Genomic DNA, 26,152 nt, shown 5'->3' with positions numbered 1-26,152 from the left:
GCATATGTGGTTCCCGGGGAACAGAGCCAGAAAATGAGCTCAAAGTCAAATTTGCCCAAGGGGGGAGAGAGAGAGAGAAGGATCTTCTTAAAGCTTTACTCAGAGTAAATTTTATTTTTCTAGGTATTTTTCTAGTCCATTTCATGGAAACTTTCAGATTTGTTGACATAAGATTCATGATGCTTACTACCTTAACATTTTTTTTTTTTTATAAAGTATATACAGAAGCACATTAATCCTATAGTCTAGGAAATAGTTACAAAGTAACCATCACCCATATAGTCACCTTCATTGTCAAGATAGTGTCCAAATCCCAAGAAACCCTGTCTCTTTCCCCTGTCCTTGTGTATTTATTTTTGACCAATGTTTTTTAATCTTACTTAGGAATACTTAGTTCTCAGTGGGAGTAACACGAGGCCTAGGATGATACTGCCGACCTCCAGAGAGGATCAGAAGTCTGGCAGTGCCTTCTGCAGGGGAGCATAACTACACTGTGGGCCACCCTGGAGCCCCACCATGCCGCAGCCCTGCCTCAGAGCAAACATGACCCCCATGGGGTTTGACCTCCTAGCTTCTTGGCTCCCCTTCAGTTCCATCTGCCTCTTCCTCACTGTCCTGTCAGCTCTTCGGAGCTTTAAAGTATTTTTTAGTATTGCAGCTTATCTTGGTTCTTGACAGCTCTAGGTTTGGTCTGAATAACTTTGCTCACCATTGGCAGAAGCAAGATATTTTTGATAAATATATATATATATATTTAACAGCAGTGTTGCTTCACTGTTTTAAAAATGCAGCCCAGTGTGGAATTTCCTTCTCTTCCCTTGAACTAAACCCTCCCACCCTGGGAGAGTCTGGCCCCTGTGGTGCTAGCAGTCGTACACTTGCTTTACTCCAGTAGTATTGTTTTTCTCTTTGTTTCTCAGTTTCTAGAAGAAAATGCTGATCCTACTGCTTTCGAAATTCAGGAAGAGTTGGAACAGTACACGGCCAAAATCGTACAGAACAATATGTTGGGATCCCATGGTGCTCATGTGAGTTATCCTGTCTTTCTCTTTTTCTCTAACACTTGGTTTTTAGCACAATTATCACAGATCCTGTACGTTGTCATTTGTGTGTGCCCTCAGCTGCCCCAAGGCAGACCTGGGTTCTGCCTCTTAAAGGCCTGTGACTTCATAAATTACCTGCTGTCCCTGAGCCTCTGTGTCCTCTGCTTTAACGCACCCGCAGGTCTGATGAGAGGATTCAATGAAGTCAGGTGGTGTAGGTCCGGTGTCCAGCAAGGTTATGGTGGACACTAAGAGTGGTGTCCGCGTCCTTTTCTTCTTTTTCCTCCCCTGTAAACCATTGCCACCTCCTCACCTCCCCCGCCCCCGCAGCACATGTGTAAGTGTTTGTTCAGTGGATGAACAAATGGCATACTCATCAGCCTGTACTCCTCTTTCAGGTACCGTCTTAAAGTCAATTCACCTTATGCCCAAGTTCCACACCCAAGATTCTGATTTCATTGGTCTGGGGTAGAGTCGAGTGGAAGTTACAGAATCTCCCAGGAAGGTTTCCTTTGCAGCGAGGCTCAGACCCATTTGTGTAGCTTAAATGTGGATGTGCCTTTGTTAGGACCTTGAGGGCCATCCAAGGGGGGCAGCAGGGAGGGTATGCTAGCTGCGTACAGAGAAGTTTGTTTTAAATTAACTAGCATTTCTAGAGGACTTCACTGTATTCCAAGTCCCCCCACTGCATTCATGAACTCTTAGGAGGAGCTTCATGAGGTAGTTAATCTCATTCTCTTGAGGAAAGTTAAGGCTCAAAGAAGTCACTCAGTAATTGGCAGAGTTTGGCTGTATGGGGGTCTGTGGGGAATGTTGTTTAAGAAAGAGGATGGCTTTCTTTGTCTTTTTTTAAAAAGGTAAAAACTGTAAAGTGAATGTGTACCCCAGGGTTCTTCAGATTGTACCACAAGTTCTTTGCCCTTTTTCAACAGGTGAAAAATGTTTGTGAGAGCAGGAGCAAACTCATTGCTTACTTCTGGAAGGCACATATGACTGCTAAGCGGTGTCCCCACTGCAAGTGAGTGACCGGGCTCTTACCTTTCCCTTTTCTCAGAAGCCTCTGGCCAGTTACTCGATGTCTTGTTGAGGTTTTTCTCTCCTGAGTCACAATTGTTCTCACATACAGGACCGGGCGGTCAGTTGTCCGAAAGGAGCACAACAGCAAGCTGACAGTCACATACCCAGCCATGGTGCACAAGAAGGCTGGCCAGAAGGACACAGAGTCCCTGGGTAAGCAGGCTGGGCCCTGGGAGGTCCGTGACCAACAGATGTGTTTGGAATCTGGGGAATACCTGGTTGTTATCATATTTCTCACCTTTGTGTTTGTGGTGGGCCAGCAGTGGGGCGGGCTCCAAGCCTCAGATGGTTGGAGAGGACCCTAGTGAGTGCCAGCCCTGGCCTCTCATATAGAACTGACAGGCTGAGCTACATTATGAGGCAGTGACCCATGAGTTGAATAAAGTGCATCTTCCTCAGGTAGTCATCTTTCTAGAAGATTCTTGAGAAAGAGGTTAAGAAATCTACTTGGTAAATACTTAGAACCATTTTATTGTCAAATAAGTGTGGGCTTATTTTGAAGCAAAATGTAAAATGCAGGTGAGTTTTAAAGGAAAACTGAGTATACAAAGAATGTCAGTGCCTCCCACAGGCTGCTCCTTGCTGTCCACTCAGATCCCTGGAGTAGAGTGTCCCCTGTTCAGCTGTGCTCTACCAATAGGGTTCTTGGGAAAAAATTTGAGAGACTTAGTACTTTTATTTTTAAATTTTTTATTTATTTAAAAAATTTTTTTATTTGACACACAGTGTTACATTAGTTTCAGGTGTAAGATACAGTGCTTTGATAAGTTTATACACTGTGTGCTGTGCTCACCACAGTATAGCTACCATCTATTACCATACAACACTATCACAGTATCCTCAACCATATTCCTATTTTAGTTTTTATATTAAAAATATTATATTTTATATTATATTTTATATAATATTTTTATATTTTTTTTATTCCTGTGACTTACTCATTCCATGGCTAGAAGCCTGTATCTCCTTCACCCATTTTGCTCAATCCCCACTTCTTCTCTCCTCCGGCAACCATCAGTTTGTTCTCTGTATTTATAATTTATAGTTCTGATTATACTTTTTGTTTGTTCTTTTTTTTTTTTTTGGTTCCACTTATGAAGGGCATCATATGGTATTTGTCTTTTTCAGTTTGACTTATTTCACTATGCATCATGGTGCATCCATGGTATTGCAAGTGGCTTGATCTCATCCCTTTTATGGCCGCATAATATTCTGTTGTATATATATTCACCGTATCTCCCTTACCCGTTCATCTGTTAATGGACACGTAGGTTGCTTTCCCATCTTGGCTATTATAAATAATGATGTAATAACATAAGAGTGTGTGTCTTTTCAAGTTAGTGTTTTCCTGTTCTTTGGCTAAATACCCAATAGTGGAATTACTGGGTTGTATGGTATTTTTATTTTTAATTTTTTAAGGAACCTCCATGCTTTTTACCACAGTGACTATAATAAGCTACATTCCTGCCAACGGTGTACAAGGGGTTTTTCTCCTTCACATCCTTGCCAACACTTGTTATTTCTTGTCTTTTTGATTCTAGTCATCCTGACAGCTGTAAGGTGATATCTCATTGTGGTTTTGATTTGCCTTCCCTTGATGATCTGTGATGTTAAGCGTCTTTTCATGTGTTTGTTAGCCATCTGTCTGTATGTCTTCTTTTTAAATTTTTGTAGCCATAGGGTTGTTTAAATATGGTTTTTGTTTTTTCTTGTGAAGTGGTGAAGATGAGGTTAGATAGTCCATATTAAGTATTGAGATCAGTGCCTGCTGCGTATAGTATGTGGTCCATAGATGTTAACTGTTGATTTTGTGTGATGCAGTCAGTGTGCTGGTGGGGGGGAGCATGACCTGGGACTGACCCCTTACTCTGCCATTAGTGGCTTAGAGAAGGTCACTGGAGTTTTGTTTTCAACTCCATCGAGTGGTGATATCCAAACTTCTTGCCCAGAGTTGGGAAGATTTCATGAGCGAAAGTCCATTGCATGTTGTTACTATTTTAGTATATGTGCTGCCGAAGCGAGCACTGCATGTTGTTACTAAACCTTATTCCAGAGCTCAAGAACATGGTCGAGGCAGGGAAATAAGATCTCTTCCTAGCAATGCATAAATCTTTTACATTGAGGACTCTGGCAAGGCTTGGAATAGATAACTATCTCAGTCCTTTTGGGCTGCCATAAAAAAAAAAATCACAGAATGAGTGACATCTAAACAATACGCGTTTATTTTTCACGGTTCTCGAAGCTAGGAAGACCAAGATTTTGGTGCTGGCAAGTCTGGTGTCCTGTGAAGGCCTGATTCCTCACCATCAGCTGTCTTCTCCCTGTAGCTTCACATGGCAGAAAGGCGCAAGGGAGCTTTCGGGGTCATTTTATAAGGGCGCCAGTCCTGGTCACGAGTGTTCTGCTCTCATGATCTTATCACCTCTCATAAGTCCCACTTCCAGTACCATCCTATGGGGGGAGGGTAGGATTTTAACACATGAAACTTGAGGGGACACAGATATTCAGACCTTTTATTTTTTATTTTTTTCACATAACTATGAAATACTTATTGAAAGTTTATTAAAGGTCTGGGTCAGACCTTTTATTTTAGACTAATTTGAGGCTTGCAGAAGAGTGGCGAAGATAGTACAGAGAATTCCCATGCACACTCGTCACCACGGTATACATGTCCACCATGTTAAGAAAGTTAAGAAATTAGTACGCTACCATTAAAGGAACTACAGGCTTTATTTGAATTTCTACGGATTTTCCAGTGATGTCCTTTCTATGCTCTGGGATCTAATCCCGTTTTTTAAAAAGCCTGTTTAATTTTGTTTAATGGTTAACAGTCAGCCACAAAGGTGGAGTTTTCATACACTTACCTATAAATAGCCCATAAAACAATTAAAGGTTGGGAATTGCTGCCTTAGCCCTTAGTGTGTCTTAGAAAATGTTCATGATGGAGAGCAAAGATGGTCAGAATTCTAAAAGATAACTGTTTCTTTGGAGTAAATGTCTAGCAGTTAAGTAGCCTTCCAGTGCCTTTGCCAAATGTGTTCTTCTGGAGTAACCTTTCACTGTGGCTATGAGTGTATGACAGTGCCACCCAAAATTCTGCACATTAGGAATAAAGTGACGGTGGTCTCCAGTGGTTCCAGGATTGGGATTTTAGTATTTAGCAAACATTTACTTGGTGGGCACTCAGCCTTGTGCCAACAACGGTGCCTGTGACCAAGCAGAGTACCAGGGTGGAGACCACGTGGCCTCTGCTGTCAGAAGAGGCCACAGATGACCCAGGTCAGTAACTCTAGGCAGCAGGTGATATGTTCTGAACAAGGGTCAGGCTGTGTTCCTGGCTAAAGGGAGCCAAGCATCGAGGCCTGTGCCTCTGCGGTTGGTGCAGGCCAGTGATCCCACAGGGAGCATCATAAGCTTGTGAGATTCTGCAGATACTTCCGAGGGCCCTGAGGGCCCCACAATGCGCATCAGCATTTTATAAATCTTTTTTTTAAATTTTTTTATTTTTTAAAATTTTATTTATTTATGACAGATCACAAGTAGGCAGAGAGGCAGATGCAGAGAGGGGTGGAGGAAGCAGGCTCCCTGCTGAGCAGAGAATCCGATGCGGTGCTACATCCCAGGACCCTGAGATCATGACCTGAGGTGAAGGCAGAGTCTCAACCCACTGAGCCACCCAGGTGCCCCAGCATTTTAAAATGAGGATCCTCCGAGGCAAGACACTCCACTGCGATCCAGCCTTCCCCAAGTTCTCTGACCTCCCGATCAGCCCCTTTGTCACATAGCAGCTCATGAAGCTGAGTGAAACCCACGTCAGCAGTGTTCTGAAAGCCTACCCAGGCAGAATCCATTTTCGCTGGTTGTACAAGTGTCTTTTTCAGGAGGGCGCCGTGCAGGCTTCCTCTGATTCTGTAGCCCTGTGATTGAACAACCCCACTCTGCCTTCACAGTGAGGAAACTGCAGCAGGGCATTTCATGTACTGGGAGCTACTGGGACAGGAGCTGGGGAGTATTGACAGAGTCAACTGATCTTCCTCAGCCCTTCAAACCTATTTGAGTAGGAGAGGAAGTTCAGATTGCCATTTTCAGAAAAGCCCACAAATTGTTGTGTTTAGCTTAATGGAATCTGTGTTTTCCCACCGAAGATACATAGCTTTCTAATGCTGTGGTTATCCCTGAAGGTCAGAGCCTCTCTTCATTGCTTACCCATACTTCCTTGAATTGCATTAACTGATTGAAATACTTTGCTTTTGTAGAAACCAAAATTTTAAATGTGTAGACTCTTTGACCTAGCTATTCCACCTTTGTGACTATTTTGAGAGTTAGACATACCCACATGACAGTATTATTTAAATAGCTTAAAATGGGAAATGACTTAACACCTATCAGTAGAGACTAGTTAAATTTGGGTATATCTTTTAATTATCCAAGTTTCGTATTCCCTTAAATCTTGTGAGGACACATCCTTTGTAGATGGTAAACTTAATTGGAGAATGGGAGGTGGAATTCGAAGCTGGATTTTTATAAGTGTAGAAAAAGGCAAAAGAGTGGAATTTGGGGTGCCTGGTGGCTCAGTTGGTTAAGCGTCTGCCTTTGACTCAGGTCATGACCTCAGGGTCCTGGGGTCAAACCCCACATTGGGCTCCCTGCTCAGTGGGGAGTCTGCCTCTCCCTCTCCCTTTGCCTGCCTGCCTGCCCTACTTGTGCTTTCTTCCTCTCTCTCTCAAATAAATAAGTAAAAAGAGTAGGGTTTGTAAGTATAAATTCTTGTACAATGTTTTGAATGGGTATATTTGAGCCAGTGACTTTGTTACCTGCTGTGTGTGAGACACTGTCAGGTGCATAAAGTTGTGTGTTTTTTTTTAATCATAGCGTAACTTACAACAGTAAGAAAATTGGGATCTTCCCTGTGTCCAGTTGTAAGAGTATGGTCAGCTCAGTAGGAAACATCCTCTTGGTGGAATATCATGCAGTCACTAAAAATGTTACGTGACTACATACAGAAATGCTCACAAGAGGACACTAAACGAGCAAAGCAGTGTACAGAATAAACCCACACTTAAGATTACAGCTATCTTAGGGGCGCCTGGGTGGCTCATTCAGTTAAGCATCACACTCTTGGTTTCAGCTCAGGTAGTGATCTCCCGGTCGTGAGATCGAGCCCCGCAGCAGGCTCCACACTCAGCAGGGAGTCTGCTTGGAATTCTTTCTCTCACCCTCTCCGCCTCCTCCTCTCCTGTGCACGCATGCACTCTCACTCTCCCTAAAATAAATAAATCTTAAAAAAAAAAAAAAAGAAAAAAGAAAAAAGATTAAAAAACAATAATTGAAAAAGATTACAGTTACCTTAGATATCATAGAAACTAGAAGACTGGAACAAAGTATGTAGTAGTGCTAATGGAATTGTGTGTGATTTATTTTTTTTCTGTTCTCTTGGTTTTATGCAATAGTTATACTCTTTCCATTACTTTAGAAATTAGGTTAAGGGGGAAAAAAATCCAGAGCTGAGAAGAAGCTGTCCTGGAGATTGATTTTTGTGGTCAAATTGCAGGCTTGGCAGGGCGGGGAGAAAGCATTGATAAATCCCATTACAGAAGGAGTGCCTGTTATTGATTTATTGTGCTTTGATCCCCCGTCCCGGTTCTAGGAATTGAGGAAGCTCAGATGGGAAAACGAGGGTACCTGACACCCACCAGCGCCCAAGAACATCTTACCGCCCTTTGGAAGAATGAAGGTGCTGTACCAACCTGAAAGAAATCGAAATGAGTCTCTGGGCTCTTTTATCCTGCCTTATTATTTCTGTGTTTTCAGAATTGTGATAATTATAGATTTCTACTGTATTCCGTTCATAGGTTTGGGGCTGGCTTCAGGTACATTGTCATCGACACATTCTAGAGTAGGCAAGAATATGAACTTCACGACTATTTAACTGAACCTGGTTATTAAATGACAGCTGTGGGTGGGCCTCGCTTAGTTTAACGTATTTCTAGAAGGTGTAGTGTAACTCGACTTTACTTTAAATGCCTGTTAATAACTTCTTCAGAAAAGGATTCTAAGGGAATTCCTCCTGTGATTCAAAAAATGAACTCTAACATGTCTTTTTTTTTTTAATTAGAATTTTCCCACATTTTAATTTCCTACAAAAGAAAGTTTTCCATTTCTTGTGCATGTCTAACAAAAGCTAGGCACTGTATTTAGGCCTCCATGTCACCACCCTCAGAAAGTGCTCTTCTAGAACGCTGAAAGCTGCTACTGTGTAATGATAGGCACTTAAAAATGACAGTGCTGCTGAAGGGATAGATGATGTCAGGGAAAAAAGAGCACTCAAGTCAGTGTGATCATTTCTGCCGCAGGCCCTAACACTCGTTTTGTCTGCAGCTTCCTTGTAAGTTCACTGGAAACTTAAAATACAGCTTTGATCCACAAAAATGATGCCTCCTTGGTAGCATCTATATGGAGGGTTTTTTGTTTTGTTTTATTTTTAAGAAGACTAACTTTTTAAAATTGATTTTCCCTATTTCAGATACTTTTTTTATAGTTATCAAAGCTTAGTGTGCGTGTGTGTGTGTGTGTGTGTGTGTGTGTGTGTGTATAAGTCCAGGAGAGTAGTGAGAAACAAGAGGAGGTTTTCATTCCCCATCCTAGTCCATCTCAGCCCCTCTTCGGCACCTGTCCTTAAACCACCATCTCACCTGTGTATGGGTTCCCAACACACAAAGGCTATTTTTTGCTTGTGTTTAGAAAGAAAAATATTCTACTCTACCTATTACCACGTGGTTTTTCTTTTTCGTCACCCAGTAGAATTTTAGTGGTCCTTCATCCCTGCCCTCACACATAGATGTAAATGTTCCTTTTGGTTAATTTCAAATGCAGGATTCTTTCTGAATTACCTTTTTTCGGGACTGGAAGATGTCGATGTGGAGTCTAGATTCAATCCCAGTATGTTCTTTTTGGATTTCCTGGTGGTACCACCCTCAAGGTAATGCCCTTTAATTAGCTTTGTTTCACTGGAAAAGGCTTACAGAGCGATGGAATAATGACCCCTGGGAGAGGCTTGGAGGGCGTACTGCACCAAGAAGCCAAGCAGCGGTTCCATACCCGGGTTGCCCGTGGGTGGGAGTGTTCGTCCTGACTGCAGTGGGAATGTTGGCTGGATTCTGAGTGAGGTGGGTTGTGAGTAGCTTATAGCAGGGATGGGCAAGAGGCTGAAGAACCTGACACTTCCCTCATGCTCAGCGGTCCTTGATTCCCTGTGTCCCCCTGCAGGTATCGCCCTGTCAATCGGCTGGGGGACCAGATGTTTACCAACGGCCAGACGGTGAACTTGCAGGCTGTCATGAAGGATATGGTTTTGATCCGAAAACTTCTGGCACTGATGGCCCAAGAACAGGAGCTGCCGTGTGAGGTGGCAGCACCTGCCAAGGATGAGGTCAGGGCCACCTTGGAGCTGATGTCATCAGCCTGTCTGCTTCATTCTGAGGCCCGCAGGGCTGATGCAGAACGCTGGGGGTGCAGGGAGCTGCTGGTTGGGAATTCTGTACAGTTGTGTGCGAGAGTCATTTGGGGAACCTAAGTAATGTCGGGAGAAAGCATGATACGAGCATAGGAAGATCTAGGTCCTGCCGCAGTGACCTTTGTTGAGTTGCTTAGTTTCATGGGCCTGTCTCCACTGTAAAATGTGTAGGATTAGTGGTAAGATTTTACATATAGGCAGTTCTGGGCCACCTGCCTTCGCTGGCGGTGAATGGCAACTCCGGAAAGAGGAGTCTGCATCCTTGGGCTCTAAGAATGTCCCTTTTGGGTACAGTACCAGAGCCTGAGTCATCCAGCTCTGTTTTGGGCTCATTAAGACCTCTAGCATTGGGTTCAGGAGGGCACTATTGTCAATTCTAGGAATTTCCCGGAATAGGATTGTCCTATTTGAGGCCTCAGCTTCCTTTTCAGTAAATGATAGCGTGGGATCAGTCTTCCCGTTTCAGCCAACTTTCTGAGTCCCTTCAGTGTGCCAGGTCCTCAGTGGGTATAAAGATGAATCAGCCTTCAGTGGACTGGGCTCTGGGGCTTCCTTCCAGCTGCCGGCAGCAGTTCCGCTGGGAGCCAGGCCTATCACCAGGTAGCGCCACTGTCCGCCTGGGCCCGTACTCTGCTCTGCACTGTCTTTGCTTTTTGCTAAAGTTTTCTGGTCTGTCCAGGTAGTGTGCTTTCAAAAACCTTCAGTCTAAGAGAAATGTGCCAGCTGTAGGCCCTGGCCCCATTTGGGGGGAAGGTCATAGGATAGCCAGGACCCATGAACAGGGCTGAGAACTTTTATTTTGATGCTCCTTGGAAATAGAGCCCTCTCACAGGTCTCATTACAAGGGTAGTCACGTAGCCCTGAGCCCGTAATGTCATAAGCAGTGATTTAGGCCGACAAGATCTCTATTGTCAAAGAAGTGACCGTCTCTTCCTGTGAGTCTCCCCTTGCAGAGAGAAAATGCATCTGTCCTCCCTATAACTAAGGAAGACCTCTCTTTTTCCTCAGGGTTGAGGACAAAGGCACTGTACTAGTGGTTTTCATGGCACTCTTATTTACCAGATCTTCACCCCTCCCCCTGGACTTCCCCCAACACACTGACAGGTTTCTTCTCTCATCTCACTCACACTGGGGGCCTCTAACTCCTGTGTCATAGCCAGCCAGATGTGGCTAGTTAGTGGCCACACAATGTCAGTAGATGGTGCTATTGTAAGGCAGGTTAGTGGGGAGGCAGAGAGAGAAGAGGAGGCAGAGCCGGGGACAGAAATAATTAAAAGGGTTGGTTAAATATTCCAGGGAGGCCTGGATTTCAGCCAGTCTCTTGACATATTTCAGTTGGGAACCCACATTTTATTTGATAACATACAAAATAGTATGTCAGCGTTTTTCCTTTTAAAAAAGTTAATCCACTTGTGTTTTCATAAGTGCTTTGGATTAAGTTTTTCCAAAACCATAAATAAAGGTGAAATTCCATGCGAGAATCAGTTATCTGGTGGGGTAATAGAGCTTCATGAAGCGTATAGATAGAGGGAGAATTTCTAGGGTGGCCTAAAGAATTAGATGGTAAGGGACTTCAGCAGCTGCTGCTGGCACACCCTTCCATTACTTTCTTGGCTTACACGTTTCAGTGAAACAAGCTACCGTGTTGGAGAAGCCCACAAAGCACATAATTGCAGGTGGTCTCTGGGCAATAGCCTACTAGGACCTGAGGCCCCCAGTCCAGCAGCTCGGGGAATTGCACCCTGCCAACAACCATGTGACCTTAGAGATGGATCCTTCCCAGCTGAAGCTTCAGATGGGACCCTAGTTCAGGCTGACTCCTTTGTTACAGCCTAGGAGAGACTGAAGCAGAGAACCCAGTTGAGCTGTACCCAGATTCCTGACTTGGAGAAACTGTGAAGTAATAAATGTGTATTGGTTTAAAAAAAAAGGAGCTTGCTTACAAAATTGAGTTCATTTTACTTTCCAAAAAGGACTGGTAAATGTGTAACAGGCCAAATGTTTTCTTGATAGAAACTGAGAAGATTGATTTATTAGTGCTTTTGCCACTGATCTGTCAGGTTCAAGAGACATGAAGGCAGACTCCAGAGCTCATCAATTGTCAGAGAGGAAGGAAGAAAAAAAAAACCAAACTTGGCTTTTCTGAGGTTTTTCCATCGTGCCTATTTTCTTGGTTGTGTTTTGCCAGGAAAAAGACTCTTCTATTGTTCTGGACCGATCCTTTTTGAGTTTGCTTCCAGGCCAGTCCCTCACAGACAAACTTTACAACATTTGGATTCGTCTTCAGAGCCATGTAAATATTGTGTTTGATAGTGAGATGGACAAATTAATGATGGAAAAGTATCCTGGCATCAGACAGGTGAGAAGAAAGTTGGATCCCCATTGTGAGGTGGAGGGGTTAAATAATAAACATACTTTTATCAAAACAAGAAAATAATAAATATATTTGACTCTTTTTCCTTTCTTTCTTTTTTTCCTTAACGATGCTTTCTGTGGATTTTTTCCTGCATAAAGATCCTGGAGAAGAAGGATGGCTTATTCCGAAAGCACATGATGGGGAAGCGAGTAGACTACGCGGCCCGCTCAGTCATCTGCCCAGACATGTACATTAACACCAACGAAATTGGAATTCCCATGGTGTGTGTGGAGGGGCCTCCTCAGCTACTGTCGGGTGGCAGATGGGAATGTTGAAGACTGGGGAGAAGGGGTACAGCAGACTGTGGTGGCTTGGGTGGGGACTTTATGCTTTTTCCCAAACAAGCCATTTAGAGGGAGCACAAGGCTATGTGATGGTGTTGGTTTCACTCCTTTCCAAGTCTCCAAACACCTGCCTCCAAGAAAGACGCACTTCCTGGTGGGCAAGCAGGGAGCTGACTGCACGGTGGTCCACATCCTTGGCCTGTGTGTCTCCCCCGCAACTTCTCAAAGCCAAGTCCAAACCTTCCTGGTCAAATCGAGTGTATGACAGAGATGAGGAAGAGGGAAATGGGGATTTGCCCCCCATGCACTTGCCTGGCATTAGGAGTCAGGAATGTGTACTCTTCGTTGCCAGGCCCAGGAAAGGGAGAGAGCCCCCCCCCCCCCGCAGAGGGCTGTGTGCATGTCCTCCATCCTCCCAGTTCCTCCGGGGTAAGCGGTTTGCCCCATCCACCCATTAGAGTCTCCTCAGGGAGCCGGCCTCCTCCTCTCACTTCCCCACCCGTCCAAGCTGTGGTGCTCATTAGCACAGTGCTTTAATCGGCTTCCTCCTTAATGGACCTTGAGGTCAGAAATATGAAGATGGTTTAATTCCCTCCGTGGAGAGTCTCATTTCCTCGTACGCTGCCCCCTCTGCTGCTCTCAGGGGAGCGCTGGTAATGAGCGGAGCTCAAGTGTCCTGATGGCCTCCGGCATGGCCACTGCCTCATCTCTCTGGGGCACACTTGGCTCCCTAGGCAAGGACACAAATGTGAGAGGAGTCAAAGAAAGCCTAGCCCTGTGTCCATTGCCTCCTAGAACCATAGGTCTTTCCACCTAGAAGCTGGGTCAGGTGGCAGAGAAAGGCCTTGTGAAGCTCAGTGGTGACCTTCCTGAGTCTGAAGCCCTGGGAGGAGAGGGCCATTTACTGGCATTTATTGCTTTCTCCATACCGAAGGCATGGGCTACCCCCGCAGGCTTTGGCTTCACAGATGCCTAAAGCATCCCAGCTTTGGGAGAGACTGTAGGTGCTGCCTCCTCTTTTTACCTTCAAGGGTGCCAGACCTCCCTTTCTTGGATCTGGTTTCATTTTATAATGGCTGGTCCTAAGGAGGGACTCTAGAGTTACTCCTCTGCCCACCCCTAGCCTGTTCCAGGTCTCAGGGTCATCGTGGCCTGGGGGTGGTACTCACAGGATGGCTGTGAGACTATCTCTTGGTCCCTTGTGGCACACACTTCCCGGAGAGCACTGTGGAGAGGTGTTATGGGAGTAAGGAGCTGAAGTGAAGTTTGGCAAATTAAGCTAGAGTTGAGCAGTGAACCAGACAGACTAGAGTGTCCCCTGAGAAGCTCACGTTCCAGTGGTGGAGATGAATAAACAAATACATAGGAGCATAAACCCTCTGTCAGGCAGTGGTCAGTGCATTAGCAAAACTGGGGCAGGTGACGGGGAAAGGGAGTGCCGGCTGGGATGGCAGGTAAGGCCTTTTGCTGTGGCATCCAAGCAGAGACCTGGACAGAATCCAGCCAGGTTCTTTACGTCAGACTCCTCAGAGGCTCTGATGTAGTTAAGTGCATTTGGAAGCATCAGAGGGTTTGTGATATTCAGCAGCTTAGAAACTCACTTAACCAGGGAACTCGTTTTTCTTGGAGTATATTGCAGGTCTAGCATTAAGTAGAACGCTGCATCTTACCGTGTATCAGGAGACCGAATCGGTTTCATCTCAAGCGCCACCTTGATCACAGAGGCAGCCGAAACTGCCGGGTAGAAGCTCTGATGCCGTGTCTGGACTCCGGGCAAGGGCCAGGATCACTTAGTGAGGTCTGCAGGAGTGGGCAAGGCTGCAGTGTGGTACTTGAGGGGTGGTATTGGCCACCTCTCTCAACCTGGTGTCCCATTCTGTGTTCCCTGTGGGGACTACGAATTGATCAGTGGGTGAGGAAATGATGAAGTTTTAAAACAGATGGGGCGCCTGGCTGGCTCAGTGGGTTGAGCCGCTGCCTTCGGCTCAGGTCATGATCTCAGGGTCCTGGGATCGAGTCCCGCATCGGGCTCTCTGCTCGGCAGGGAGCCTGCTTCCTTCTCTCTCTCTCTGCCTGCCTCTTCATCTACTTGTGATTTCTCTCTGTCAAATAAATAAATAAAATCTTTAAAAAAAAAAAAAAAAAAAAAAAAAAAAAAATAAAACAGGATACCGACATTCCAGTGTGGACACTGCAACACTCAGGTTATTCTCTTCAGACAGACTGCTAGGAAAGGAGGCCCATTCTCTATTCTCTAAAGACCTTAAGTCTAGAAAAATGGCTCTGTGGACGACAGGATGTTGCTTTCTCCCCAAAGGACCTTCGTGGCAAGGATAGCACCTCCATGTCTTGGGGAAGAAGTCGCACAGCCTGTTGAATCAGATTTTGAATCCATATCATCTTCTTTGCCTCCCCTGAATTTTCATATCCACTCCATTTCCAGGTGTTTGCCACAAAACTGACCTACCCTCAGCCAGTCACCCCCTGGAATGTTCAGGAACTGAGGCAAGCCGTCATCAATGGCCCCAATGTGCACCCAGGAGCCTCCATGGTCATCAACGAGGACGGCAGCCGCACAGCCCTGAGTGCCGTTGACCTGACCCAGCGGGAAGCCGTGGCCAAACAGCTCCTGACACCAGCCACGGGGGCACCTAAGCCCCAGGGGACAAAAATTGTGAGTATTGGGCTGATTTGATGACGGTCTCTCCTATGACTGCAGATCACGTGTGCTGATCCCCAGATGAAGCTTTCTTCCCATGTGGGTGTTTCTTCATGGCTTCATTGTGCTTGCTTTACCTCCCCAGCTGGAGCTGGAGTTCCCAGGATCTTGACCCCATGATTAAATTCACTTGGCTCTTCCATGTCATGCAGCACAGTGCTGGGTTACCCATCCAAGGTTTGAGAAATGCTCTCTAATAATAACTCAGTTATGATCCTGGGGCAGGCAACTTTGCTGTCTTTAAGCAAGGGGAATCAAAGATGGTTCTCAGATCATCAGCTGTAGCATCCCTAGAGCTTGTGAGAAATGCACATTTAGCCTCTCCTCCCCACCCCCTGCAAAATGGATTAGAACTCTCTGGGAATGGGGCCCAGGAATCTGGGCTTTAAAAGCACTTTGGGGGGTTTCTTTACATGCTAGCATTGGAGGACTGCCCTAAAGGAAGGAAGTGTCCTGTGTGGTCTGTCCGTGATGACTGATAACCCACAGGTTGCATCTGATGCCTCATTTTCTGGCAATTGCTGGTGGCTGCCCATGGGACAGTGTTAAGGGATCCTAAGCCTTCGCTGGGCTCCACTGGAAAGAGTACATGATTGATGAGCTGGGGGTGTGAAATCGGTGGGTGAGCTCATTTGTGTCCTGTTAAAGATGGCCATTTATACGGGGGGCCGTGGGGGAAGCAGAACAAATGACCCCTAGCCAGCCAGTAGCAGCAGAAGTTGTTGAGGTGAAATGGATTTTTATTCAGGTTTGGTTGGTGGGTGAGTACACGGTGTCGGGCTGACTGAGTGCATTTTCCTCAGCACGGTTTCCTCTGCACCTTTGTTCAACATCTCCTTGCGTTCTGACTTGGGCACGCCAAGTGGTAGATCAAGATGTTCTTCCGTAATGAGTCCGAGCTCTGCAGAGTCTCTCTCAGCCTGGAAGTAGCTTCGGAGGAGGAGCAGAGAGGATTAGGGCCATGTCCTGGGAAAGGTGGGGGTGTGGGACTTAAGGGCCGGAGAGTTAGAAAAATGGGATTTTCAGAATGTTAAACTCTGAGCACAAAGTACAATGGAGAGAAAAATAGGGGACTCATTGGGGCTGAAATGCGGGAGCAGGAGGAAGGCAGGGAGGACTGGGGAAGCTGAGGGAGAAGAGAGTGAGCTGAGGGAGAAGAGAGTGGGGGTCTGAGCCACCTCATTTGACATCTGCATTTGTTTCCCACACAGGGTTGTGGGGCTCTTCCAGGTCAAGATTAGTCCCTGGGTATCTTTAGCTCTCGAAGGGGCACTTGTTAGATGCTTGTGAAGTTAAATGTGAAGTTTGAGAAGAGTGAGGAAACCGCAGGAAGGTGCATCTGAGTTGTCCTAGTGAAGGTCACTGGTGACGAAGGAAAGCAGTCTGAACAGTGGGAGGAGTCAGGTCCCTCTCATGAGGAGCTCTTATGAGGCAGCGAAGCCTGGAGCTAAAGGCATTTGAAAGAAAAGCAGAATGATCCTGGGTTTCTGATGTAATTGGGACGTGGGGATGAGGCAAATGCAAGGAGAACTTCACATGGCCTTAGTTGCGTCTGTAGGGTCGGAGGTGAGTGGAAATCCAGGGCTTAGGAGAGGAAAGGTTGGCCCGCTGCCCCACGTGGCTCAGTGCCTGGGAAGTGTCTGAAAAGAGTTCTGGGCAGCAGCAAGGTCGAATGTGGTCGGCTGTGTCGCTGCTCTTCCAACCTAAGTTCCAGCCCTGGGAACACTGTCCCTGCTTTCTCCTCCTGCCTCACCTCTCAGCTTGCCCCCCACACTCTAGCTGGCCCCCGTAGGGGCCGTGCGCCTGTGCATTTGTGTCCCCATCTGGATCTCTTTGCCCTCCCTGTCTCCCTGGCCAACCTTTGCTAGTCCTTCAGGTCTCTGTGAAGCCCTCATCCTCTAGGGTAGGGGTCTGTGAACTTCTCCAGCGAAGGGCCAGGTAGTAAATATTTTAGGCTCTGATGCAGCTGATGAAGCCTGCGTTTGTAGTGTTGGAGCCCCCATGGGCAGTGCACAAATGAATGGGCCTGGCCGTGTGCCCGGAAGACACTGGTTCCGAAAGCAGGTGTCCCACTTGTGTGCTGTAGTTTGCCGCTCTCAAAACTTGTATGAGGTCCCCATTGTGTTCCCTCCACACCCTCGGCCTTTCCCAGCACCTTGTTATTCTCACTGCGTTGTGTTGTCACAGTGCGTGCACCCATTCATCCTCCCTCCAGTTGCTAAACACCATGAGGGCGCAGGCTAGGTGTTCTGCTCAGCTCCCGATATGGAGGAGGTGCTCAGGGCACCCCCGTGGGGTAGATGGATCCAGGCTGAGGTGTAGGAGGCTCTGAGGTCGGAAGGCCATGTTAGACCTGGTAATCCCAGGGGCAAAGACAGGAAGGGACTTCATGAGGGAAAAGCGGTTTTTACATCAGGACCTAGGGACTAAGGGTGATTATTTTTATTTTCCAAAATCTTAATAACATTACACACAGTGCTTACTTATGTAATCACATGCACATGTACTTCTAATTTATTTGTATTTTTAAAAGACTTTGGTTAACGTGTTGCCTGTAGGTTGGCACCAGCCCAAAGGCTGGAGGACATGAGCAGGAGGGAGAGAGCCGGGTCCCCGGAAGGACACACCGCAGGTTAGGCAGGAAGGGAAAGGATGACTGACAGGACCCGTTTCCCCTGGGAGGTGTGAAACCTCTGTCCCTTCCTCTGGGCCTTGTAAGTCAGGAGGAGGTGGCCAGGACGGCTGAGTCTCATTTCCCAGCGCAGCAGCCTGCCAGAAGCCGATCTTTGGCTCTGCAAACTCTGACCCGGGCACTGGGGCATGCTAATTTTCACTGCAGTATTTATTTAGAGAGCAAAGAAAGGAAGGGCCTCAGGTTTGGGTTGGCGAGGGGAGCTCCCCGTGCTCCAGGGCTTCTGTTTGGATTGGCCGCTGACTGCCAGACTGGCCTGCGTGCCTTCCCAGCTGTGGGGTTTGCTTATGCTGGAGGATGTCTCGAATTTACAAGACTCAAATCCGAGGTCCATCCTGGAGTTTTGGGCCTGGGCCACAGGTCTGGGCAGTTTCTCCCTGGAGAGGCTAAAGAAATAAGACCTTGAAAGTCAGCTCAGGCTCTGTGACGTGCCCTGGGCAGACCCTCATGGGAGTCCACAGGAGTTCAGGTCTCCTTGGAAACATGGATGTGGGAGCAGAGAGGGGTAGGTTTGAACTCCTTGGGGAGCAGCAAGATTGCCTCATTGCTAAGTGCTTTTAGGACTGCATTTTAGAATTCCAGTGTTTTGCTCCCTGCTTCCCTGACCTGGAGGAAACTTTCAACTCGGGGGGTGGGTGGGTGAGGTGGGGGTGTGTGTGTGTGTGCCTCTCTCTGTGGCTGCGTTTTTGGTTCAGCTTCATAAATATGGGCAACACAAGAAGAGACCAGACTTGGAAAATTTGTTATTCCCAGCTTGTTGCCTGCTGTGATTTGGAGGAACTTGAGCAAGAGGGGTCAGACCAGGCCCCATAACTGCTCTGGGCTGCTCAGGGGGCCTGCAGAATCATTGGGCAGCAGCTGCCTTCGTGTGTTCGCTTTTTATTTAATTATTTATTTTTCAAAAGATTTTTTTATTTATTTGTTTGACAGATAGAGATCATAGGTAGGCAGAGAGAGAGAGAGAAGGAAGCAGGTTCCCTGCCGGGCAGAGAGAGAGAGAGAAAGAAACAGGTTCCCTGCCGAGCAGAGAGCCCAATGTGGGGCTCGATCCCAGGACCGTGGAACCATGACCTGAGCCGAAGGCAGAGGCCTTAACCCACTGAGCCACCCAGGCGCCCGTGTGTTCGCTTTTTAAAATAGCATTCATGTTCATCATTTAGGAAGCCTGGTAGTTGATACAAGGGGAATTGAAGGGCAGAATGAGGCTTAATGAGCCTTCCACTCAAGTCAGCCTTTTCCCTGATGGATATAAATACATATGAGTGGCGTTGGGTTTTCATTCGCCTCATCCTGTCACCCTAGATGGCACATGGATTTTTTGTTGGTGGTATTGTCTTACTGGAATACGTTATTGCCATCACTTCGGGACTAGTATAGATTTAACTCCGGTTTTTTCATCATTGCATAACATTCCATAGTGTGTATATGTACATAGTGTGTATATGCCCTTGCCGCTTCCGTGGGACAGCCCGAGTTAGTTCAGGTTTTTCCACTGTAAACAATGCTGCCTAATCATACATCTTTGTGTGACCTTACATTGCCACTTTTTTCCTTCTGAAATGCCAAAAGCAAATGAGTTTTAAATGTTCTTGAATCTGTCATCAGATGGCTTTCCCAAAAGACTGTGGCAATTTAAATTTCTTATTAATGTCTTAAGTGCAAAAAAAGGTCTTCAGAAGACATTGAACTGGGAGTCAGAGCCCTGTGTTCCGGTGCTGGCTCCACCATTTGAGTTTGGGTGAGGTCATTCTAAAACGTGGGATTTGCATTTAGGATCATGTACCCACGTGGGACTGTGGGTCTGCCCACAGACCCAGAGGTCTGCCAGGCCTTTTCAGACTAGGGGCTTCACAGTTAAACGTGCAGATGCGCTGTCTTCACATGTGTCCATTTGTCTCCCAAGACCAATAGCCAGAGGAATCTAAGAGTCTAGAAAGGCCATGTGTCTCCGAAGAAGACAGAGACTCCTAGACAGAGGTCTGGAGGTTCCTCTCTTTCTTGTATCTCTGAGCCCAGAGCCAGGATCAGGGCAAAGCTGGGCTCATAGCTATTTCTCAGAGATTTCTAGGGCCTCATTCCAGACTAAAAATGCCCCTTTGATTTCGTTGACTAAAACATGAGATGGACAGAAGTCACACGCACAGCAGGCTGAGGTGAGCCCTGGGACACTGAAGTTGTCACTGACCAGCCCCCTTTCCTCTGTTCTGCCTGCAGGTGTGCCGGCATGTGAAGAATGGGGACATCCTCCTGCTGAACCGACAGCCCACCCTGCACAGACCCTCTATCCAGGCACACCATGCCCGCATCCTGCCGGAAGAGAAAGTCCTGCGGCTCCACTATGCCAACTGCAAGGCGTATAATGCTGACTTCGATGGAGACGAGATGAATGCCCACTTCCCCCAGAGTGAACTGGGCCGGGCTGAGGCCTATGTCCTGGCCTGCACAGATCAGCAGTACCTAGTCCCCAAGGTAGGTCTGACCTTGAGGCCATTCCGTGGTCATTGCACAACTTGCCACTTCATGTCTGGGCTCTTGCCAGCTTCTGGGGTCAGTGGGTAGCTCTAGGGTCAGGGGCCCATGGAATGGAGGGTTCTGGCTTCTTCCAGGTGAGGTTTTCGGCTCTCTGGCTGCTCAGAGGGTAGCAACCAGTAGCTGTGTAATAGGTCTTATCTTCCGGACTTATGTTTGGATTCTGAAATGTATTAGCCACTGGCAAGCATTAGCATCCCAGCAGTGATGGTCCTCCTGACCCCCAGATGACTTTGATCCTTTGAGTTCTGACAAGCATGAGTTTTAAGAGACAACTTAATCACGAAGGCCCACAGTGAGATCCCTCTAGCCCATAAAAGTGTCTTCTCTTTGAATGCCTTCCTTCTCTCTCTGAGGTTGGTCCTTAAAAGCAGACGCATGTGGTCATGGCTGTCCGGTGGGGTATGTGGGAAGGATTCAGCTTCCTTCCCCCTTGCCTGGCCAACTGACCCATTCTGTTAAGTGGCAGGGGCCTGAGTCATCCAGTGTTTATGAGAACAACGGAGTGGGGATAGAGCCAGGCTGCAGGAAATAGAATAGAGGATGTTCCAGACATCACTTACTCCTCACTACCCATCCTAAGGCCTGGGGCCTTTCAAATTATCAGCCGTTTGCATCACAGTGATTCACAGTTATACATCATTCACTTGGGTTGTGCTGGAATGTGAAAGAACCATTAGTAATAGTGACATGGAGTTATGGCTGCCATTTCTCAAGGACTTCGTCTAGCAAAGTACTTGGAGGGCTTCCCCTTTCACCATCACGCAGCCATTGGAGTAGGTGCTATTGGTGTCCATGTTTACACATGAAGAAGACGAAAGGGCACTGAACTTGCAGCAGGACTCTGCTGAGAAGCCAGAGAAAGTTACAGGGAGCTCCCAGCTCCTCAGGGCTTTGCTGCTTTCCACCTCCGTGGGTCTTGCCCCGCTTCTGCAGAAGAAATGGGACTTCTCCACACAGGCGAGCATGGGAAGCTGCTGTTTGAGTTTAACTCTCATTCCCTTCTCTGCCCACTTCAGCCAGCACTGGATTAGTGAAGGGGCTAAAGTAGGAAGGAGGGTTGAAAGGCCCACTGAGGTCCCTTGGAAGTTAGAATAATAATTTTAGTAATTGAAAATTGATTTTTTGCCTTTTCATGCAAATAAGAGTTGTGGCTGTCTTTGAGGCCGCAGTAAAAGCCACCACCCATTGAGCACTCCCCGAGCAGCAGGCATTGCTCTAAGCTGTTTGCAGACATTCTCTTAGCCCTCCCAACAACCTGGTGAGATAGGTACAATTTTCAGAGGAGGAAACACAGGGGAGTGACTTGCCAGCCAGCGATGAGGCAGGAACTTGAACCTAGCACCTTTGACTCCCATGTCCATGTACATCATGGGTCATTACTTTCACTTACTAGGCAAGGTGGGGGATGAGGCCACGTGGCAGTAAGTAGCTGCCAGGACCGAACTGGCTCTCTGACTTGAGAGGCAGGGCCTCATTTCCCCACGGGAGACACTACCAGGAAGCGCCAGATAGTTTGCTTGTGGCACTGGACACAGGGGGAGTTGGAATGGGGATTTGGGGTGCTCTGAGGTTCTCAGACCAATGAACCTGAATGTTCCGTACTTCATTTTGATTGAATAAAGTCCTACAAGGACTTCATGCTTACACCATGTCTTTCAAAGGGCTAAGCTGTTTAAATCCAGATGTGCCCCAGCATATGTTTGCCTACCCACGGATTTTAGGTCAAGAGATAGGCAGAACACAGATAAATAAGCTTACATCAATGGATTACATTCTTGGGGGAAAGAAACTTCCAAGGGGTGACCCAAGTGTTCACTTCACTTTCCATCAGTTTTCTTTAGTCAGAGGCACAGAGCTCTTGATTCTTGATGAATTTCATTTAATCCTTAGTGTAAATGCCAAGACATGGGTTCTATTTTTGATCATGTTTATAAAAATGCAACATGTCTTAAACTACTTTGGTGATAAAGTCCTAAGAGAACAGGAACTGGCTTTGTTAAATTAGGAAAAGTCATTTTTTGGGAGAGAGGGGGTAATTTTTTCCCTTATTTCCATTTTCTTTTATTAATCTATTTCTTCTGTTTCCAGGTTCTGTTCCTTGATTAACCGTAGTACCCGATTAAAGTACATTTTATTTTATTGTTTATGTGGTTAGTAGAGTTGCATGTTATTTTCTTACTTAAAATAGGAAGTAAATGATACCAGTTCTTTCTTTCCTGAGAAAACAGTTAAACTTTTCATTGATGTGTTTCTTTGTGGGTTTTTTTCTTCTGTTTTTTTTTTTTTTTTTTTTTGAGGGCCATTCCCTTGTGGAAAGTGTTGGTTCGTTTTTTTTGGGGGGGGGTTCCCCCTAACAAGATTTGAGAGTCTCCTGGCTCCATCCACTTAGCCAGAAAATTCAAGTCCCAGAATACTCTAGTTCTCAAAGCAACCTGACCAAAGGCATTAATTGTAATGTTATTTTGCTGTGATATTAGGTGGAATAGGATAGCTAACAATTATCTGGGTTTTTGATTGAGAGAGATGGTCTTTCTGATCCTAAACAGAATTTGGGAAATCCAGAATTATAAGTAGGCCTTTAGTAAATTGCTTTAATCAGCATTCCTCCCTACGATTCATGATTATTGCATTGAAAGCAATTTAGCCATGAAGGTGATTTTCTAGTCATGGAAAAATCTGGATGGAGAGAAGGGAAGGCACTGAATAGATCATATAACTTGTAATTATGTTCTTTAAAGGAAGAAAACAGAAAGAAAAATCTATATCTGCCCCCAAAGACTGTGGGATGAGGCAAATACATAAAACTGGTTTGGGTTACCCACCCACCCCCCCCCCCCGCAAAAACCAAGCAAAATAAGACCTTGTCTTTGGAACAAGATGCAGAGTATAATTTTTTATTTATGTTCTTAACTCAAAGCCTTCGTAAGAGAGGCTGTATGCACCATCTGACCTTGCTCTGTCTATTCAGCCCATCTGTAATAATTGTCTTTGAGTTCATGTAGAGCCCATTGCCACAGTATGTACACTATTTGACAAGCATCCTTTTTATCCTTTGAATTAGTACATGTGGTTACATTCCTGGCACTTCTCCACAGCTGCATCTGTGAGTTCCTTTAGCCTTAGTTATGAAACCTGGCCATAACATTGGATAGCATTTAACGAGTAATCAAATGATAACCATCTTTAGATCCCAGGCACAGATTTTTCTCAAGTTCCCATCAACACTGCAAAGTTTGCAAACACTGCTGCTTAGAGCATGTCAGTGGGCACAGCTATTTTTACATTAGTGTGCCTTACGTTGCCATGAACACAGACCTCCAGATAAGCTGCAGGAGACTGGGGCTCAGAAAGTCTCTAAAAAGTTCCAAATGAGGTGAACGTACTGGGGCTTACATTAAAGCCCTTGTCTGGGCATCTGGTAGATAACAGCCTTTATTAAAGGCCCCGCCATGAGCATGTGCTGCATTGTAAAGAGACACATTCTTTTCTTCCATAGTCAGGCACAGCAAGGCCTCTCAACCCTCTTGAGGTTCCTCGGGTTGAACCCCTACCCCTTAGAGAGCTGACGCTTACATCAGTAATACTCAGAGTTCTTACTGCCCCCTGAAAAATCCTTCTGACCATCCCCCTACCTCTAATCTATATGATGACCCATCTGTTATTTTCTTCCAAGATATTCAAAATTCTTTGTGATAATGTAGTTGTCCAGTCATTTGCTGACTATCTAGTTCTTCCTCACCATAAAGGATCATATCTGGCCCACTAGAGTAGACTGGAGGGCTAACCCAAATGTCTGGGCGTATAGTATTCTCTCAATAAATATTTACTGAATGGATGACTGATTTAGAGGAAAACCAGGCCAGAAATGTGTGAAAAATACTAAAGCATAAAACCAAAATATAAAAGCAAGAACATAGCAAACTGTAGTGAGGCCAAATTTATGCAAAAATGCCAAAAATAACACTGGAGTAACTAGAACCAGATGGGGTTATGGAAAGAAGGCGTGGGGAACTGGACGAGTTGGAGCTGTTTTGATCTAGAACAGTGGGCATATGGTAAAGGGGGAAGCTGGTCAGGAAGCCCAGGTCATGTGCTTTGGGAGGCAGTTTGCTCTCCAGATGGGAGGCTCAAGCCCGGGGCCTAGTGAGGCTGTGGGCAGGACAATACAGGGAGTGGAGGGGAGCGCTGTTGTTGGTACATGGCTTCCAAGCGGATGATTAGGAATTAGAATGTAATTTCACATTTGCCTTCTTTCTTACCTGTTCTGGTTTGCAGGATGGCCAACCATTGGCAGGGTTGATCCAAGATCACATGGTTTCAGGTGCAAACATGACCATTCGAGGTTGCTTTTTCACTCGGGAGCAGTACATGGAGCTGCTATACCGAGGACTCACAGACAAGGTGGGGCGTGTGAAGCTCTTTCCTCCTGCCATCCTGAAGCCCTTTCCACTGTGGACAGGAAAACAGGTAATTGGGAGAAATTTAAAAAAAGGAAACAGGCCACTCATGTAAAAGATTTCATTCCCAATAGAATCCAGACGTAGAGAAACGGCAAATCAGATGTTCTGGAACTGAACCCAAGGTATACCTGTATGATCTGTATGACTTTCTCTTTGGTGGGCTTCCTGAGTCTGGGTGGTTTCAGGGGAGTGTCTGCTAAGAGTGGACTGCATAGTGTCTGTCCTCGATGTCCTCATAATGCAGATACAGTGGGAAGAGGTGCTGGTATTGGTGGCAGTAGTAGTAATTTTTTTGTTGGGAGGGGCTGAGTACCTTACTGTAGCTCTGTAGGTCTGTTACGTTATGTGGTCCTCACAACCAGCCCATATATATATATACTATATATAGTTTTTTAAGTCTGCGCACCTGCGGCCTGACATGGTACATATATATATTATATATATATGTAGTGTGTGTATATATATATATATATATATATATATATATATAATAGGGATAATAATGGTCTTCACAGCACGGGCTGTGAGGACTACATAACGTAACAGATAATAATTAATTAGTATATATATATATACTTATTACTGTATATATACAATAACATAGTATATATAATATAGTATATACAGTAATAATATAGTATATACAGTAATATAGTGTATATATACTTATTGCTGTATATATACTATATATACTCTGTGTTTGTGTGTGTGTGTGTGGATATATAGTATAATATACTATTATTATAGTAGACGAGGGTACTGAGGCCTTAGAGAACTTCAATGGCATGCCCAAGTCTGTAGGAGGCAGAGTTGGAATTCAGACGCAGGATTCCTAGCTCCTAAGAGATCACACTGTGCTTCCTGTCAAAGTAATGAAATAATGGTGTGTGTGGCGATAAAATAATGAAATACAGTAGTGTGTGTGTTTCTGCTGTTGTCTGGGTCTCCAGTTTTAACCTTAAGGCCTAACTCCTCATCAGCTGCGTGATCTTGGCTTTGTGGGCCTCCTTTCTTCATCTAGAATACAAAGGGCTCTGGGTGATAATCTCTCAGGTCTCTTCCTGCTCAGTAGTTTTTTAAGTGTGCACACCTGCGGCCTGACTGGTTTTCCGTTGTTAACCCAGCCTTGCGTTCTGGGCAGCCCTTACTTGTCATGAGATATTACCCCATCTGTGTATTTTTAAATTCACTTTGCTCAAGTTTGGTTGAGAATATTTTTGCACTTGTGTTGGTGAGGGATGCAAGCATACCTCGTTTCGTTACACGTTGCTTTATTGAACTTCACAGGTACTGTGTTTTTTACTCCTCGAAGGTTTATGGCTCCCCGGCATTCAAGCGGTTTTGTATGCTTTGTTTCATTTTTCATTGCATTTATTGGTGCCATTTTCCCAGCAGCATTTGCTTACTTCATGTCTC

General features: G+C 45.8%; 2 protein-coding genes across 2 annotated transcripts in view; both read left to right on the top strand.

Moving 5' to 3' along the window:
• Nucleotides 1-26,152, top strand: part of IMMT (inner membrane mitochondrial protein) — a 240,552-nt gene that overhangs the window by 87,199 nt on the left and 127,201 nt on the right. The gene's annotated exons all lie outside the window — the stretch shown is intronic.
• Nucleotides 1-26,152, top strand: part of POLR1A (RNA polymerase I subunit A) — a 70,516-nt gene that overhangs the window by 5,713 nt on the left and 38,651 nt on the right. Inside the window, exons 4-14 of the mRNA XM_059188279.1 lie at nt 921-1,028; nt 1,976-2,061; nt 2,170-2,273; nt 7,768-7,854; nt 8,994-9,099; nt 9,387-9,549; nt 11,822-11,992; nt 12,148-12,270; nt 14,777-15,007; nt 19,959-20,213; nt 24,552-24,743. Of these exons, the coding sequence (XP_059044262.1) occupies nt 921-1,028; nt 1,976-2,061; nt 2,170-2,273; nt 7,768-7,854; nt 8,994-9,099; nt 9,387-9,549; nt 11,822-11,992; nt 12,148-12,270; nt 14,777-15,007; nt 19,959-20,213; nt 24,552-24,743 (1,626 nt within the window). The remainder of the gene's footprint in view (nt 1-920; nt 1,029-1,975; nt 2,062-2,169; nt 2,274-7,767; nt 7,855-8,993; nt 9,100-9,386; nt 9,550-11,821; nt 11,993-12,147; nt 12,271-14,776; nt 15,008-19,958; nt 20,214-24,551; nt 24,744-26,152) is intronic.

This window comes from Mustela lutreola, chromosome 9 (assembly GCF_030435805.1).
Source record: "Mustela lutreola isolate mMusLut2 chromosome 9, mMusLut2.pri, whole genome shotgun sequence".
Lineage (NCBI taxonomy): Eukaryota > Metazoa > Chordata > Mammalia > Carnivora > Mustelidae > Mustela > Mustela lutreola.
The sequence above is the reverse complement of the archived record's forward strand: the minus strand, read 5'-3'. Positions and strand labels throughout refer to the sequence as shown.